The sequence below is a fragment of the Arvicola amphibius genome, chromosome 6 (genome assembly GCF_903992535.2).
Source record: "Arvicola amphibius chromosome 6, mArvAmp1.2, whole genome shotgun sequence".
Lineage (NCBI taxonomy): Eukaryota > Metazoa > Chordata > Mammalia > Rodentia > Cricetidae > Arvicola > Arvicola amphibius.
This window is the reverse complement of record NC_052052.2, coordinates 124,518,629-124,536,538: the sequence shown is the minus strand read 5'-3', so window position 1 is coordinate 124,536,538 and position 17,910 is coordinate 124,518,629. Positions and strand designations below refer to the sequence as shown.

Below are 17,910 nucleotides of genomic sequence, written 5' to 3'. Positions count from 1 at the left end.
CTGAAAAAAGACTAAGACTTTAGAGGACGTGGGTAGCCTAAAAGCAGCTTTTTCTAAAGGTAATTTCAAAGCCCAGCTTCCCAGAGACATTTTCCATTCAGAAGGATTTTTATCTTTCAAGGATGCCTTGAAGTCCTTTGAGTTTCTCTCTAATTGTTTAATCTCTTTCCTTCTGAGAATGTAGCTTCTGCAGCAAGTGGAGGAGCTGAGGTGCCAACAAATGGCACCTTTACAATATGCTAATTATGCTCTGAAAATTAAGCTAATAAGGCAGAAAATGCTTGGATTCTTAGATGTTAATCCATCTCCCTTTGCACGTCCCATAGACACACTTAAGTAGTGTGTGGATTTTATTTACACGTGGCTATTTGAATTTGTACTGAACAAAGACAGAGGGGCAGAAAAGAACAATGCGCTGCTTCAGAGACTTTCTAGACCTCATGGTAGCAAATTGCTACAAGGAGCTGCCTGTGCAAGGAGCTGCCTGTAATGATTTGCCTGTACGAGGCAGATACTTTCTTATATTAATAATAAGCAACTTTTTAACTTATTTCTTACTATAAAAAACAAGCAAACAAACAAGCAGAAAAACACAAAAAGCTAATGAGAAATGCTTAAACAATGCCAACAGTAAATTTGTAAAGAATTACCGAGACAGGAATCACATCGAATTCTACCTAGGTACGCCGTCTTACGTCTTTCTGAGGATGCCGTGAAAAGCATCAGGAACCTTTTACACCCAGGGTCACTATCACAAGTACAGTTCTAGTAGTGAGAAAGTATTTCTAATGCCTGCATCAAGGGTGCATCTGCTGCATATATGTACCTACTCTAATTTCTGATGAACTTTGTTAGGGTAAATGTGTGTAATTGTCCCATTCCTATGTTGCTCATGGTATGCTTTTGTATGGGTTGGCAAACATGTCAAGCACTGCAAGGAGCTACTTGTTCATTGTATTCTTAGCGGTACCGAGTACAGTGTGACACTTGTAACATTTTTAATGTAATGGGTTAAGAAAAGAAAACCAACCTGTTGTATAATTTTATTTCCTTAACAGCAAAGTAGCGCATAAGTGTTTATTTATTTATCATGCTAGAGCTTGGCCTCGGGGCTGTGTGCTTGCTGGGTAAGCATTTGATCAGTGAGCTACACACCCAGCCCTGTGTTTTTCCTATTGGAAATGGCCTATTTCCATCTGTTTCCTCCCTCTCCTCCCTTTAGAGCATCCACTGTAAGAATGGTTCTCATTTAAACCGCCATAAAACGCGGTAACAGGTCCCTTTCTGTCCAAAAACTTCCAGCTGTTGCTGCATTTTCATCTTGTCTGAGCCACAGACATCCCTGACCTTAGCTGTCTGTTTCCCCCAAACTGCCTAGAGCAGCCGAAATTGATTCTGGCTAATTTTTCTTAGGAGGGACTAGGGTACAAATATCCAAAATAAGATACATTTGCATTTAAAAGGCCTGAGATAATATAGATGCTCCTGCTCTGTGGCTAGGCTTTCTGAGCTCTTGTTGAATGTCACCAACGTCCTTTGCTTCTCTCTGCCTCTCACTAACTCCCAGGCCCCAGCCCCCAGCAGCCTCTCTGAGGGCTGTGTTTGTTTATCCTGCCCCCTGCTTACCTGTCCTTCCTGGACCTTGTGAGGTTCAAGTTCCTTTCCCTCTGAAAACATCTGGTCATGAAGCACAGAGAGTCCTCAAAGCCCTCATTCAGAGGATCATATGGTTTCTTAAACAGAAACATTTACTTTCTTACACTTTTCATGCCCTTGTTCACTTCCTTTCTACTTTCTTCTACTGACCTGACAGATGTCTTTTGCGAGGGTAGGAGAAGTGGGGATGACACTGTGTTTTCCTACTTTTTTCTTTCCTTTAGAGTATTTTAATTTTTTTGGGTGGGGGGGGTGTTGGTTTGGTTTTTTGAGATAGTTTTTCTTTGTCGCCTTGGCTATCCTGGAACTAGCTCTGTAGACCAGGCTGGCCTCCAATTCATAGAGATCCACCTGCCTCTGTCTCCTGAGCACAGGGATTAAAGGCCTGTGCTGTCATCGTCCTGCCAATTTTCCTACTTATAATAACCATGTAATGCACTGGTTTTCTTAAAATCATAGATAACAAGTGGATTTTGGATGTTTTAATATAAAGTCTGATTTTTTTTCCCTTCTGGCCTTACATTTTAACATGTTTATTTGGGTCTGGAAAGCCATTACTTACTTTTCCTCGGGCTTAAGTGGTAGAAGTTTTCCCTGGTAAATATCAGATTCACTTAGGATATGAGGCCTGATGGGTTTAAGAGGAATTCTTTGCAGTCAGATCTTGATTTATTCAGGAGAGTTCTTTTTCTGTGTTAGGGTTTTTGCTGCTGCTGCTGCTATCAGTTGCTGTTGTTTCACAATACTGGGTTGACATCAGGATCTTGAACATTCGAGGCAGATACTCTACCACTGAGCAACATCCCTAACCCTATACTGAGTGTCTCCAAAGCAAAAGACAAAAGTTTCTGACCACTCCAGTATGGACATTACATTTGCAATCCAGAAGCTCATTACTACCAAGTGCAAAAGGGTAGCTGCCATCTTAAAGATATCAATCCAGACATTGTATAGGTTTCCTAACACCCGATAGATGTGTTGGTTATTTTACAGTACACACCCTGAGACTGTCTTAAAGGTGCTGAATTCTGTCACATTTCAGATTCAGGGCCTGCTCACTGAGAGTCGTCTGAAGACAATAACAGAGAGCAACAGAATGAAACCAGTGTCAGGAAAGTGCAGGGCGTGGCCCAGCGTTCACATCAGCCTGTCTTAGCTTTCCAGAAGGAGGGAAAAGGGATGAGAGAAGGTGACATTACAGAATGTCAGGAACTGGGGATTGGCAGACTGACTGAAGAAGCCCAGCAAACACAGAGCAGGAAGGATGGGGGATCCTAAGGACCAACGGGGTCCAGTGGGAGGAAAACTTCCTCTTTCTCTGGACCCCTGAGTGGAACCTGGCTACTTGCTGTTCAAGCATTTCAGAAAGCTAGGAGGCAGTGAACCCATGCCAGCAAACTTTCCCACACACATACGCTGCATCCAGCTGGGCCCAGTGCTCGAGGAGGATGTGGTGAAGACAGTTCATCAGGACAAACTGAGATAGTGGGGCCGCAGGTGAAGCTCAGAAAGAAGAGCATGAACTACTCTTGCAGGAGATCAAGTCCAGTCCCCAACACCAACATCAAGTTGTTCACAATGACATACAACTTTAGCTCCAGGAGATCCTAGGCCTTCTTCTCCCACCCAACTATCCCCAGCCTACATGATTAAAACTACATCTTTAAAGGAAAAAGAAGAAACAAGTCACTGAAACTACTCTGAGCCCCACTGTCCTTATTTGTAAACTAAGTGTGTTAGAATCAGCCTTCATTTACACGATACTGTGTGGACTAAAAAGCATCCTGGATGCGATTTATTTTGTAGAGTTAAGTGCCACCTTGCTCCTTCTCTTGGTATTAGGGTTATAGGTGGATAATTTTAGTATTAAGCTATATTTCAAATTTGGGTCTTTTCTGTGAAGCAATCGCACCACCCACTTTGGCAAATCTTTTAACGTTAGTGCACACATTCCTCACCTGCGAAGGAAGATCCCTTGAGCAGCTACCCCATCCATCTGCACAGATGCTGGAAGGATGGAGTGTGCAGTATAATTTCTCAGATGCTGCAGGGCTGTGAAAAAGCATGTTTTGGCTGTTGCGTCTGAGGTTGCTTTTAGGGTTCTCTGTAAATGCTTTCAACTGTTATTATTCATGTTGCTTATAACTACTGTTTTACCTAATATGAAAGTTTTCTCTTTAGAGAGAAAATTGGCAGTCATTCCGGCGATTTTGTTATTTTTCTGCTGTTATGTTTTGGTGGAACTATTGAATAGTTCGTTATAATTTAGAGGTGTCTGTGTGATTTAGGAAATCACACACCTATTTTAGGGATTTCTAATTCTCGAGTTTGTATCTGTCAAGCATGCTTTCTGGGCCCTGGGGCTCCGTCTGCTGTGGCAAGTTGCTTTGTAGAAGGTAGACACTCGCATGCTTTATTCTTTCTTCTCATCCATGGCTTCGTGTTCTGTTCAGATGCCCGTGTGAAGCACAGGTTCTGCCAAGTCTCTGATTTAATGTGGTCGCTTGAGCTCACCAGTCGCCCCACAGTTATAAGTCTCCTAGGTGGCCTGTCTGGAGTCCTTGGTTGAGCTCCAGGAGGTTCCTGCCTTCCAAGGGTTGGGATAACACACTTTGAGTGTTCCGCTGGCTGTGTCACTACCGCCCTCTTCTGCGTTGCAGGGTTTGCTTGAATCCATGGTGGATGCTGCTGAGAACCTCTGCCCCAGTGTGATGAAAAAAGCCCACATCCGACAAGACCTGATCCATGCCAGCACCGAAAAGATTTCCATCCCACGCACCTTTGTTAAAAATGTCCTCTTGGAACAGTCTGGAATTGACATTCTTAACAAAATTAGGTATGTCCATTGTGTTACTAAGCTGAGGAGCTGCAGGGTATAAGACATGATCCAGGTTGTGGGAAGGACGACAGTGTGGGTGACTTTATCATCAAGGAGGAATGTGTTGAGATGTGTCTAACAGAGTGAGGAGAATGTTGTAAACATAGCTGTGCATACAAGTAATGTACGTAAACATAAGTTGTACACACAGGTAAGAGTCTGGCTGTCTTATAGCTGCATTACCTAAGAGCACAGAGTCTGTAGCTCTCTAAGGGGTTTATATATAAGGGGAAGACATGATTGAATTCCTACTTTGTGATTCCAGCATTTATCTTCCACTTTCTAAGTCATTGGCTTAAAGTCAGAATATTTTCCTCTCCTTCTCTCTGTCCCCTCTCCCTCCCTGCCAGTTTTGTTATCGTTGTTGGTTTAGTGTTTGGTTTCTTGGTTTTGTTTGGTTTTTTGATGACGGGTTCTTAATCTATAGTCCAGGCTGTTCTGAAACTCTGTAGTCCAGACTAGCCCGAAACTCATAACAGTCTTCCTGCCTCAAATCTCTAAAGTGAACCGTATTTTCATCCCAGGTTAGGATGGCAGACTTTGAAGTCTGCAGGTATCTACTGGAGAGGCTTGAGGAGTAAGTCAGGATTTCAGTATGTAGAAGATGTAGTTACAAACTTCCTTGAGTTTTCATGTCGAGACCCCTGGCTTCATCAATCAGTACCACATTATATTCGGTTCATCCTCCTTATGCTTCTTCCTTAGGGAATGAGATGGCTGGAAACCCTGTTCTAGACATTTTAACTTTCCCTTTTTACCTGTTTCTGAATATTGATAAAAATATTTAAATAAGCAAGAAAATTAGCAGTTGTAGAGAGCTGGGAATAGTACGACCACACAACAGTGAAGCCAAATGGCCCCAACCAGAGCCAGTCAGCCAGCCAACCAGAGTCTCTGGGCTGTAAACCATACTCAGGAAACCTGCTGGCACTGGATGGCCTCAGACTGGCGACTTGGCTTTGCATCCTATTGGTTTAATGAGTTCCTGTCCTCTACTGGGGTAAAGTCTAAAGCAGTTTGAAAAATCTGAGAAATTGAAGAAAAGGACTTTGAGTTTATAGAAGCATGAGGATTTTCAAGTTTGTGCATTTCAGCCCTCACATTGGCTTACAAACTGTTACATAAGGCTCAGCTTTGTTGTTGAAAGTAAATATTTAAGTATCACATATTTAAAATATAAATATTGAAAATGTGGTGTGTTTAAGTATTAAATATCCCCCTTAAATATTAGGATGTAAACCATATTAGCCAGTATTCTTTCATGGCAGTGGTTCAGTCACCAGTACAACGTGTGCTGATGTCTGTTCTTCAGTATCAAGTTCTTTTCCTTTTTCCTGTCCCTCTTAAAATATTTTCATATTAGCACATCACTGTGTATAAGAATGGCTTTCATTATAATATTTCCACACTGTGCACAATGTGTTCCCCCATATTCACCACTGCTCCTGCTCCATTCTCTGGCTAATCCTACCGCTTTTCCCAACCCATCCCCTTCTGTTTTCATTAGCAAATTCTGCCTAATGCGGTCACCTTCCTTTGCATGGGTAAATCAGTTCTACGTCCATAGATTCAGTTCTTGAATTTTTTTGTGATGCATTAAGCTGAGCCCTGGCAACTCATGTACATCCACAGATAGTGCAGGCACATTTGGTTGAGTGACTCCTAAGAATGTAGAGCCCCAGCAACAAATGAGAGAATGTCCAGAGACATCAAACAATAGTGGCATTTGTAAGCCTTCACTTTGTGCACACTTTGGAGTTCATAAACCACCCCTCCCCATCCTCAGAGGAGGAGAGGGAGGTGCAGTGCTGTGCCTGGAGGGTTAGGAAGAGACGGAACCTCAGGCACGGCTGATGAGATCGGGAAATACCCGATTGTTACACCAGACTCCAGCACCCTCTGGAAGCTCGGGTAGGACTCTGTCCCTTGTTTTTGGTAGGAGACAAGAGTGAATCTCACCTGGAGATCCCTGATGTGTTAAACTAAATGTCGTTCTCGGCATCAGCATCATCTTCATTATCATCAGCATCTCTAGTTTAGGCCAGCCTTAGACTCACGGCTCTACTGTGCCTCGGCCTTCTGAGTCCTGGGATTCTGATTGTGAGCCATCACACCCAGCTTTAAAGATAATTGAATATTAGATAATTATCAGTGACAGTTTGTTTCATGAAAAAAGTATTAAAGAATCCTCCTGGAGATTTACACAAGTATCAGAGTTAATCCCCTTCCTTCTGCACCCGAGCAGCAATCTTCCTGAGTAGGGAAGTCTCGGTAGAAATCGTCACACTTAGGTTATAGGGATTTCCCTGCTGTGCAAATACACATTCAACCTTGACTTTACGATTAAGTGATTTTGTTTTGACAGCTCATTTGTCTGTTCTGAAAACATAAAAGTTGTTGGCTTCAAATGCAGACTAAGCTCATAAGACAATTCTAGAATGTAGGTATGTGACTGACTTCCTAATGTTCTCCCCCGGATCTTGGACCCGGGTACACTTACGCTTTGGAATAGGGCGATTCATGGATGGTGAGTCCGTGTGAATGACTGAAATGTGAGCTTGTGAATGGCTGAAGCAGGAGCCATCTGGTAGGAATCAGAGCCTGCTACTTAAAAGCTCTAAGCCTCTTTCTGTTTCTGAGGAATTGTCTGAGGTCAGATTGAGAGGTATCCCAACTGAAAATCGTAATAACCTCTATGACAGAGGTGGAGCTCTGTGGATTTTTGGCATGCCTAGCATAATGGTAAGTCAAGGCAGAAATAGTGTGACCCCGTAGCACTGGTGAAAACATTCTGTGGGCTCTGTGTGCATATGGCTGTGTGTGCATATTGAAGCGATAACCGAGGTTTAACAGCCAGACTAGATTTTCTGGACTGTCTGCCGTCTGAGTCCTCTCATGTCCGTGTCAGGAGGTGCAGTGTGTCACATGGCACACGTGGTACCTATTGAGTTTGTCTTTATCCAGGTGTTTTCCATTTCTATCATTAAATCTCACGCTTCAAACTCAGAGACAAGTTGACATTGGCAATGGATGCCTGTTATCTGTGTGTTTATGTCAATGTTTAAGGGTTACTTTTGGTACTCCTTAGTTCTCATATTCTTCTGTTCCGTTCTCAAAGACAGGAACGGAATCCTGGTTGGCCTTATTGGCGTGACCTCGCAGATGCATTCTCCTCCCTCCCCCGAATACAAGCTTAAAAGTTTCTCTCTCCTTTGGTGTCCATAGTGAGGTGAAGCTGACAGTGGCCTCATTTTTGTCTGACCGCATCGTGGATGAAATCCTGGAGGCGCTCTCCAACAGCCATCGGAAGCTGGTGAGTGCAGGTGTCAGGAGCAGGAGCTGGCCCTGCACAGTGGGGTCCAGGAAGGAGCGGGGTTTCTTTCCTCCTCTTCTGCTGCTTCTAGTCACCCCGGAATGCGTTAGAATTGAATGACAAGGGCAGAAGTGAGCAGTTTCAGAGATCTTGTCCAGTTTTAATGAAGGTCAAACCTGTGGGGAGATGATGTTCAGACTAATGTCTAAAATGAGCCTTGTTAGTTATGGACTGTACCTATGCTGCTGTTGTTCTGAGAGAATTAGTTCAGAATGGGTTTGGGGTTTTGAGATGGGCCTTATTTTAGCTCAGGCTGACCTTGAACTCAAGACAATCCTTTGTGGCCTCCCGAGTTCTGTGATTGTAGGTGTGACCCACTACTCCTTGCTCAAAATAGATTATTTCTTAAGTTTATGTTTTTATATATAGTATGTTATTTATATCCTATATTGTATATATAATGTATATAATTATATATAAAGTACACACACACATAGTGAAACACTCATGTAGCCCGTGCTAGCCTCGATTCTGTACATAGGCAAGGATGACCTTAAACTCCTGATTCTCCTCTTCCTCCTAAATGTGTATGCTGCCATGCCCAGCTAAGCCTATTCTTAGAAGACAGCTTATTTGTAGTGGCACTCCAGATGTTGCCTGTGGGCCCCAGCCAGCCCCAAGCACGCGTTCCCAGTGTGTGAGCATTCATTAGTGAAGAAACCAGCAGGGGCTACTGAGAAGTTTCTAGAGCAATTTGACAGGACCGCAGTATTCAAGCACATATTTATTTATTTTCTAATTTCTCTGTGTTGTATTTTATCAGCATTTACAGCCCTGTGGCAAACTGTATAGAGAACAAATTCCTGGCCCATCAAGGTGAAGAAGTCATTTTCCCATCTCGGGGCCGCCAGGGGCAGCTTCGGTATCCCTAACCCAGACTCAGTGGAGGATGCTCTTTAAAAATACTCATTCACTTAGAGACACGGTCTCTCTATAGAGCCCTGGCCGGCCTAGCACATTTTATTTTAGAAACATTTGATTGATGTCCCATGGGTACTGGAGCTGTCTCAGAATGCTGACAGAATGCATGCCACCGGTACTGGATGGTGTCTTGGCATGACTCCACCTGGGAGGCCTTCCTGGGAAGTTTGAAATTTTCACATTTTTCCTTTTTTTAAGAATTTACTCAGAATATTGATTTTTCTTACGCTTGGAAAAGTTTGTATTAATGTACTTTATTGTTTATGTTCTCATTGCTGTAACGAAGTAGTTGATAAAAGCAACGTCAGGATGGAAGGGTTTATTTTAGCTCGTGGCTGGAGGCCACAGTCCATCCTGGTACAGCTGGCATGGCAGCAGGAGCTGAGGTGGCAGGAGCTGAGGCGGCAGGTCACATTGCATCCACAAACAGGAAGCGGAGGGAGATGAGTGCCTGTGGTTTACTGTCCCTTCTCCACATTCCCTTTGGTCTGGGACCCCAGGCTGGGGGAGGAGACACCCATCTACAGGGCAGGCCTTCACTGCTCAGGTACAGAGACCCGGGTGTGATTCCTGGGTGGTTCTGGGAGGGAACGTGAACCTGCAGCATTCTCTCACATGGCTTTGAGCTTCATCTTGCCTCATTTTGCTGGTATGGGGTGTAAAAAGAGACATTAAGTATTGTATGAAAATGATGCTACCTTTGGCATGGGAGTGATCAATTATCCCCCCCCCCCCATCGTAGTTTAGAGAAGTTCTCACCCTCGAGGCTTGTGTGGACTTCCTCAGCTGCTTCTCATCCCTTCAGAAATAGTTTTTGGTGTCTAATCAACCCAGCACATTCCACTCACTATCTGCTTTTGTACTTTACTGAAACATAAAAAATGGGAATAATGGCTCATCAAATATGGTATTTCATACATGAAAACAATGGGAGGCAGCTTATTAAGTTTTAACTTACTTTTAGTATTTAAAAATAATGAAAGTTGAAATTATTTTACCATTATTAGATATTATTAAGCATCTAGAAACAGAATAAAATTCCTATTAAATAAAATTAATAAAAAGAAAATTACTTATTTTATTCTCAGGTAGTATTTTCATTTGTTGGGTGTGTTTGGATATGCCTGTGTGGTCAGGTATATGGAGGTCAGAGGACAGTTTGTGGGAGTTTGTTCCCTATTCCCACTAAAGTGAGGTTCATTTTCATGGTATATCTTGGCAGCAGATTCTTTTATCTGCTGTGCCATATTGCCAGTATCCTCATTTATGAGGTTTCTTATTTCTCACTTACTTGTTCCCTTCAAAAATCATAAAAGATGAAAGTTTCTCTGTATTGACTCAGAGTCATCACTGAAACTGGGTGTGGTGATCCACACCTGAGACCCCAGCACTCAGGAGGCTGAAGCCAGGGAGGGTGTAGGTCAGGCAGGATTAGATAACGAGATGTACTCCAAAAATGCTAAATAAATTACTCAATTGCTTAAATACCAAATTTCCTTGCAAGGTAGCTCTCTACAGCGCCACCTTGTGGAGGACATCTTCAGGCATTTACTAACCAGTTCCTACTTGTTTCCTCCTCTAATTTCTCCTTGTGCTCTCTTGACCCAAGGCGGATCATTATAGCAGGCGAGGCAAGAGCCTTCCCCAACGAGAGTCCCTAGAGGTGGAGCTAGCCGAGGAGAAGCCAGTGAAGCGTGCCACGCTTATGGTGGAGGATCTCAACGAGGTGGAGAGGTTGGAAGACCTAGACACATGTATGGTAAGCCTCGGGCGCCCTCCCCACCCTTCTCCTACACACACACACACACACACACACACACACACACACACACACACACACACACACCACTGTGCAGTGCCCCCGGTTGGATTTTAAAGTCTCATTGTTTGAAATCAGACACTTTTCAGAACTTGGGGAGTGCCATCGGGGACCACATACATGCACGAAGCAACTTCCGGTTTCAGAAAACACGTGTTGCGCTGATGTGTGGCCAGGAGGGGGCATGCACCTCCCAGATGGAACCTCTCTGCATGACTCAGTGGAGAGTGGCCTTTCTTGGGGTCTGATGGTCGTATCAGTTTGAATTTCAGTGCTTAGGTTTCTGTAATGACCCAATATGTACAGTTAAACTAAGGAAGAGTTAGAGCCCCAAATTAGGCTTAGGCGTTGTCTTAATATGGATTGAAGGGTTACTTCTAAGATCACAGAACATGATAAATATCATTGATCTCTTTGGAAAAATATTCAGTGTTCAGTCAAAAACTATTAAATTTACTGAACGTTTTAAAAACAACCTGAATTCATAAGGACGGGGTTCTTTTGGTGGTGGTGGTGGTGGGAGCTTGTTTTGTTTTATTTTAAGACAAGGTGTTTCTTGATAGTCCAGGTTTACCTAGGACTAAATAAGCTACTCAAGCTGGCTGTGAAGTCATGGCAGTCTTCATGGCTTCATGCTTGGGATTATAGATATGAGCCCCCATAAAGTTCAAGCCAAGAATTCTTTTTTGTTGTTATTGGTGGTGGTCTTTTGTTCTCTTTTTGAGACAGGGTGTAAGTAGCCTTGCTGACCTCAAATTCCTATATGTAGAAGATGACTTTGAATTCCAAATCTTGACTCAGCTTCCCAAGCACTAGGATGGCAAGTGTGCTCACCATACCCTGCTTTGATGTTTCTCAGATGAGGTAGCGCACGCCTTTAATGCCAGCACTCAGAGGCAGAGGCAGGCAGGTCTCTGTGAGTTTGAGGTCGCCTGCTCTACAAAGTGAGTTGCAGAACAGATAATGCTATTGCACAGAGAAACCCTGTCTTGAAAAACAAAACAAAAAAAAAACATTAATAACAACAACAAACAACAATGTCAGAAAGAGGATCTTTCTAAAAAGGGGGTGGAATGGGGTGGAGAAATAGCCTAGTAATTAATAGTACTAGCTGGTCTTTCAGATGAATGGAATCAGTACCCAGCTCGTAACCACAAAAACTCTAGCTCCAAGGAATTTGTAACCTCGGTTATCCACAAATATGTAGATGCACAGACACATTGCACACACACACACACACACAAACACACACACACACACATATATATATACACACATACACAAAATATATTTTTGTCCACACCACCTGCTCCTTGCACACAGCAGGGTATCTCGGGAAATCAAGATGCCCAAACCGCAGCTTTCTACCTGCGCTTCTTACCCACGCTCAGGGTCTGAAGGGTACAGTTCTTGTGTTACTGATTAATTATCCCTAATTTGTCACTCCTTCTAATATAATACCTTTAAAACCTGCCAGGAGGTTGGGGTGGAGGTGAGAAGGCAGTGTCTGTGGCTCCGGCCTGGCATCGCCAGCCCACTAATTGTCTGCTCCTCTCTCAGTTATTTTAATGAGTGTCAGACCAGTTCAGAATCAAGAGGGACATTGCTGCTGAAGAGCACTCCTCTCCTACTGCTGCTTGCTTGGAGGAGAACTGGAGTGGCTTGAATGGACTGGGACACCACTCTGCAAACCCTGTCTCCAGCGATAAAGCACCAATTACTTCCCTCAGTGCTTTCCAGCCACACAATACAAATATAGAACTTTAAGTTTTTGAATACAGTCTAAAATTTAGTGGAAGTGTACTTGACCTGAGCAAGATACCATTTGTTTTTTAAAAAAGCTAATTTAAGGAAGTTGCTTCATTTTCTAATACCAGCAGTTGAGGTGTGTGGAAGTTCAGACAGAGTTTCCTGTAGCTCAGGCTGGACCTTCAGCTTCTGTAAGACTGACAATGACCATGAACTTCTGGTCCTCCTGCCCCCATGACTCCAGTGTTGTGTCGCAGGCATAGGTCACCATGCCAGCTTTTTGGCAATGCTTTTTCTCTTTCTCTTTGTGTGTGCTTGTGCAAGTGTGAGTACACACATCAGTGTTGGTGTGTGTGCATATGGAGGACAGAGGCCAAACTCAAGTGTCAGTCAGTGGGCACTGTCTGCCACTAGGATGTGGGCTTGCTGGTTCCTGGCTCGAACTCTGCTGACATACAGCTCCATGCCACTGTGCTCGACTTTTTAATTGGGCTCTGGAACTGGAGCTCAGGTCTTCTTGCTTTTAAGAAGGCGGAACCACCTAGCTCGTCAAACCCAGCAGTTATTAATTAAATGGTTTGTTGGCAAGGCTGCTAACCACAGGCTGTGGTCAGCTTGTCTCGTTTACAACTAGCTGCACTAATGTGAATTGCACACCAGATGGTCCACATCATGACTGTTAAGTTATTCCTTGCAGTTTTATTCTGTGACAGACTTGTCTTGTGGATAGCACTTTGGAAAGAGGAGATGTGACAACTTTTTAGCTACTCGGTTCACAAGCACCCCTAACCCCCAGGGCTTAGCTTCATTTCTATTGCTGTGAAAATACTCTGACAAAAGGGGAGACCTTTATTTCAGCTCACAATAGAAACACTGTGTGTGTGTGTGAGAGAGAGAGAGAGAGAGAGAGAGAGAGAGAGAGAGAGAGAGAGAGAGAGAGAGAGAGAGAGAGACTGGCTGTCCTGGAACTCCAGTCTCTAGTTAATGCTTAATGCTTGAATTTTCATTGTGTACCCACTATACCTCCAGAGGGAGGAAAAAGTTGTTATTTTGTTGTTGTTTTGTCTGTTTGTTTTGTTTTTAGAGGCAGAGATTTTTGTCTTGGTTCTAAATTGAATGATATTTATTTGAAGAAGCATCGTCTATAGGTACTAGGAATAAACTTGGTGTACAGCCAGAGGGCTTGCCTGTCAAAGGGGAATAAGATGGGCGGTCCTTAAGGGAGACCTGTTACCTAAGTGATAGGCAGAAGAAAGGCAGGAACAATGGCTGCAGGCCTTCCGAGGAACCTAAGATGTTTAGTATGGTTTCATATGTCCATAATCCCAATGCTTAGAAGGTGAAAGAGGGAGGGTCCAGGATTCTAGGCTAGCCTGGGCAACATGAACCCTTGTTTCAGGATAAGCGGAGTGAAGTAAAGCACAAGCCCAGGGAGGAGCAGAAGTGCCGTCTGCTGGTCAAGTCAGATGTAGTGATGAACTGTTGAGAAAGAAACTCTGGGTCAAAAGTAAAGGCGGGGCCCATTTCTTCGTCCATGAAACGTTCACTGTGTGCTGGGTATTTTTGGCTTCCCATGGTAGGTAATGCAGCTTCCGCCAGGCTTGCGACACTGAAAGGCACCACCACAGTGCTAATCTGGGTAGTTCCAGCAGTTGGCACTCATGCAACTTCAACTCTCGGATCTGCTTAGATGCTGGAAGGCGGGAGTGTACCACTGACACGAGGTCACAGAGGAAGGCTTTCTTTCTGACAGCACGCATCTTCCATTCCACTGTGCAACCCATGGGAAGGATTTATGAAAAGACAGGGCTGAGATCAAGCATAAGGAAGTGTGAACATGGCTGAGTCAGGAGGATCTCAAGTTCAAGGCCCGCCTGGGACAGAGTGAGTTCAAGGCTGGGGCAACTTAATGAGACCCAATCTCTAAAGGAAAACTGAGAAGAGGGCTGGGGATGTAGTCCAGTGGTAGTGTGTTCATCCGCCATGTGCAAGGTCCTGAGTTCAATCCCTGTACCACACATGTATACACAAGGTGTGAACATGCTGGATGCGTTGGCTCCCACATGCAATCAAAGCATTTGAGAGGTTGACATAGAAGAATTACTGTGAATTGTAGCCTGTGCTATGTAGTGTGAGTGAGACTCAGCTCAGAAAGCATTTGTTTTTTAAGTATGAACATAGTATTGGATTCCATCAAGTGTCTGTTTCAGTTATGCATACATGCATGTGTGATAAACTGCCATGTGCCATAATTTACCTACTTTATTTCAGGCCTCCTTAAATAGGAGGTGTGTAGAGCTGAGGGGATGACTTAGAGAATAAAGTGTTTGCTATACAGCCCTAAGAACCCAGGTCAGATGCCTGGCACCTGGGTAAAGGAGCTGGGCGTGGCAGCAGTGTGCATCTGGAATCCCAGCACTGGGCACAGAAGCATCGCTAAAATGGTGAGCTCCAGGTTCAGGAAAACCCCTTCTCAAAGCATGATATGGAGGGTGGTTTATAGGAAGACACTTGACATGGACCTCTGACTACTGCACACATGAGTGTAACAGCATACACTACACACTACAGAATAATCAGCGTCTTAAAGAGAAGACTCACGGCAGCTCCTGGGATTGATGTTGGTTTCTTCAGTCTGAAGAGGAAATCTAAGGGCAAAAGCAGGAATGTAGGGTAGAAGAGGATGTGGTACCCTTTAGAGTCTGGGCTATGTAGACTAGCCCTCTACCCCTTGTCCCTGTTTTTTGAGCCCCAAGTCCTTCCCTTGATGGAGGCATGATTTTGATTTATGTCACTGATCTCCACTAAGGGTCCATTGAGTAAACTCCCCTATGAGATTTGTCATTGACTGGGTATGGTGGTGCATTCCTTTAATCCCAGCACCTGGGAGACAGAAGGATCTCTGTGAGTTCTAGGACAGCCTGGTCTACATAGAGAAACCCTGTCTGAAAAACAAACCAAAACCATATTATTAGGCTATTTACATGTTTTATATCACTGCTTATTTCATCAGCAAATGCAATTGTTACAAAAGAAATAGCCAGTTTTTAACTAAGAGTAATGGAAGTTCCCCGCAGTGTACTCTGTACCCTGAGATACAGTTGTGTGCTTACTAGAACCCACTGTCAGTATTTTTAGTTTAAAAATTCAGAGCTGAATGAGTGCATTTGAATATAAAAGGATGCTAGAGCCTTAAGAAATAGTAATTGTGTTATTCAGCCATATTCCAATTTTATTTTTTTATTCTAATTTACTCATTTAAAGGGAGATCTGTCTTATATGTGCCTAAGCTCATTTTTGGATTGAAGTGGTTCTTCATTAATAAACCTGAATACAATGGGAAAGTGTGTTCTAAGAGAGGGGTGCCTCTATGTTGCTATGGAGACAGAGAAGACCACTAGGGGAGGGATGTTGTCAAGGAAGGCTTCCTGGAGGAAGGTTCTAAGCATTGGGCCAGGTGCACAGTTACTGATGGTACCCTGGCATTTGGAAAAGAAGCTGGTGGAGAAGAGAATGAGTAAGTCATCCCAGGAGAGAGCCACGGGGGCTGGGGATGAGGAGACAGCTTGAATGCCCGGTCATTATAGTTAACAAGACTAACGGGAAGCAGGACTGCCGAGATGGAAAGGGAAGCCGAAGCCAATTCATCACACACAGCCTCGTAGTGCAAGGGGGTGGGCTGGGCAGTTTGTGCAGAGTAAGATGTTAGTGCTGTCCACTGAGATGCTTACAAGGCCCTGGGTGAGCTGCTGGCTGTGGAAAATAACACAGGGCTCTGGACTCAGTGGGCAGCTCTGAATTGATAGCAAGCCACACCCATGTAAGTTCACGTTTCAAATACGTGCCCCAAAGACTAGCTTTGCTGTCCGTATCCTTTGCCTGGCCAGCATGGCTCAGTTTGTAAAGATTCTCGTTGGTGCTGAAATGAAGCATTCCATTCTGTGCTTTGTGGCCTGTCCCCCAAGTAACTGAAGGAGTTGATGCCCTGTGAGCAGTTACTTGAAATTGAAACCCTAAGTGGTGAAGACTCCGCAAAGGCTCTTCTGGGGAGAATAAGAAACTGCTCCCGTTTGCACTAACCACTCGTGTTTTGCTATAAAACAATACCGCTGGAAATATATGGGAAGCTTGTTTGATAGGAAATTTACCCCACTCTTCGCCATAGCTTGGCTATAAATCTTGAATTCGTTTTAAGCAAGCTCAAAGCAAATGAAAAATAGCTGACAAAATTGCTTTGTTCTTAACCTAGTCTCTCATTGGTGAAATAGACACTGTAAAAGTATTTCCTAAACTGGGCATGGTGTTTCATACCTGTGATCCTAGGATTTGGGGAGTGGAGGAGGGGAGACAGAGACAGGCTGATTGATCTTTGAGGTTTGCTAGTCAATCAGGAGAGCCAGACCAGCGATCTTAGAGTCAGTACAGACCCTGGCTTAAAAAAAAAAAAAATTAAGGAGTATATCCAGTATCCACTCTTGGCTTCCACACACACAGGCATACATATGCATGAGTACCTCCCCTCTACGTGCATAGAACACATAATCACATGTGCCACACTCATATACCATACATATAAACAGACAAAACATGGCAAATATTCAGGTTTCTAGAACAGACCAAGTTTCCCAGGTTTAGGTGCTAAGTCGTCTTTATCCAAAGCACTATTTGAAGGTGAAGAGTTAGAGTGAATAAAATTGAGGACTTGATCTCAGAAAAGCTTGGGACGCATGGGATTTAAGCCTCGTGCTGAAAACTGCTGGTGGTCTGTTGGTGTTGCGCTCAGCATCCACCCAGAATTTGCGCTCAGCAGCCCTGCAGTCCCCTGCTCAGCACCGCTGTGGTTTGTTTTTAGTTATTTTTATTCTTTTAGTGTGTGTGTGTGTGTGTGTGTGTGTGTGTGTGTGTGTGTGTGTGTATGCGTGTGTGCACACGCTCATGCACTACTTCGTGATCCAGTTCTCTCCTTCTACCACATCGTCTCTGGGGATGGAGCACTCCAGTCCTCAGCGTTGGTGGTGCATGCTTTTATAAACCTGCCGAGCCATCTCAGCACCCAAATTATTCTTTTAAGGAGTAAATTATCAAAAGCTTGAATGTGTTCTCTTTCAGCACTGCGGTCAGCTATGATCTTGGGCTCTGCTTACCGAGCTAATTTCCTGATGTCGCCAAACTAAAGCCTGTTCTGGAGGCAGAATGGACATCCTCCCCCATCCTCCTTATTCTTGCCTTCTGTAGTCAATGGGTTTTCTAAATTAAGTAGTTTTGAATTGTATTCTATAGATGTGCTGCTCAGTGGGGTTTTCCTCATTTGTAATGAGAACAGATGCTGGCAAAGTTTCTGTGAAACCTGGAGCAGCACAGTCTCAGCGCACAGCAATGTTCTTAGGAATTTCCTCACCTTCTCTTCCACTGTTATAGGGGTAGAGAGGACTTGTTATTAGTACATATCCTGTCCCTGTATTCATCTGAATTAGTATTTGCTAAAAGATGCTTGCTTGAGGCAGTGTGATGCTG

The 17,910-nt window shown here is 43.9% G+C and overlaps 1 protein-coding gene across 1 annotated transcript in view; it reads left to right on the top strand.

The window, feature by feature from the left end:
* The window catches only part of Carmil1 (capping protein regulator and myosin 1 linker 1), a 274,817-nt gene that overhangs the window by 218,708 nt on the left and 38,199 nt on the right, over positions 1–17,910 (top strand). Inside the window, 3 exon segments of the mRNA XM_038333283.1 lie at positions 4,317–4,492; positions 7,760–7,847; positions 10,438–10,587. Coding sequence (XP_038189211.1) covers positions 4,317–4,492; positions 7,760–7,847; positions 10,438–10,587 — 414 coding nt within the window.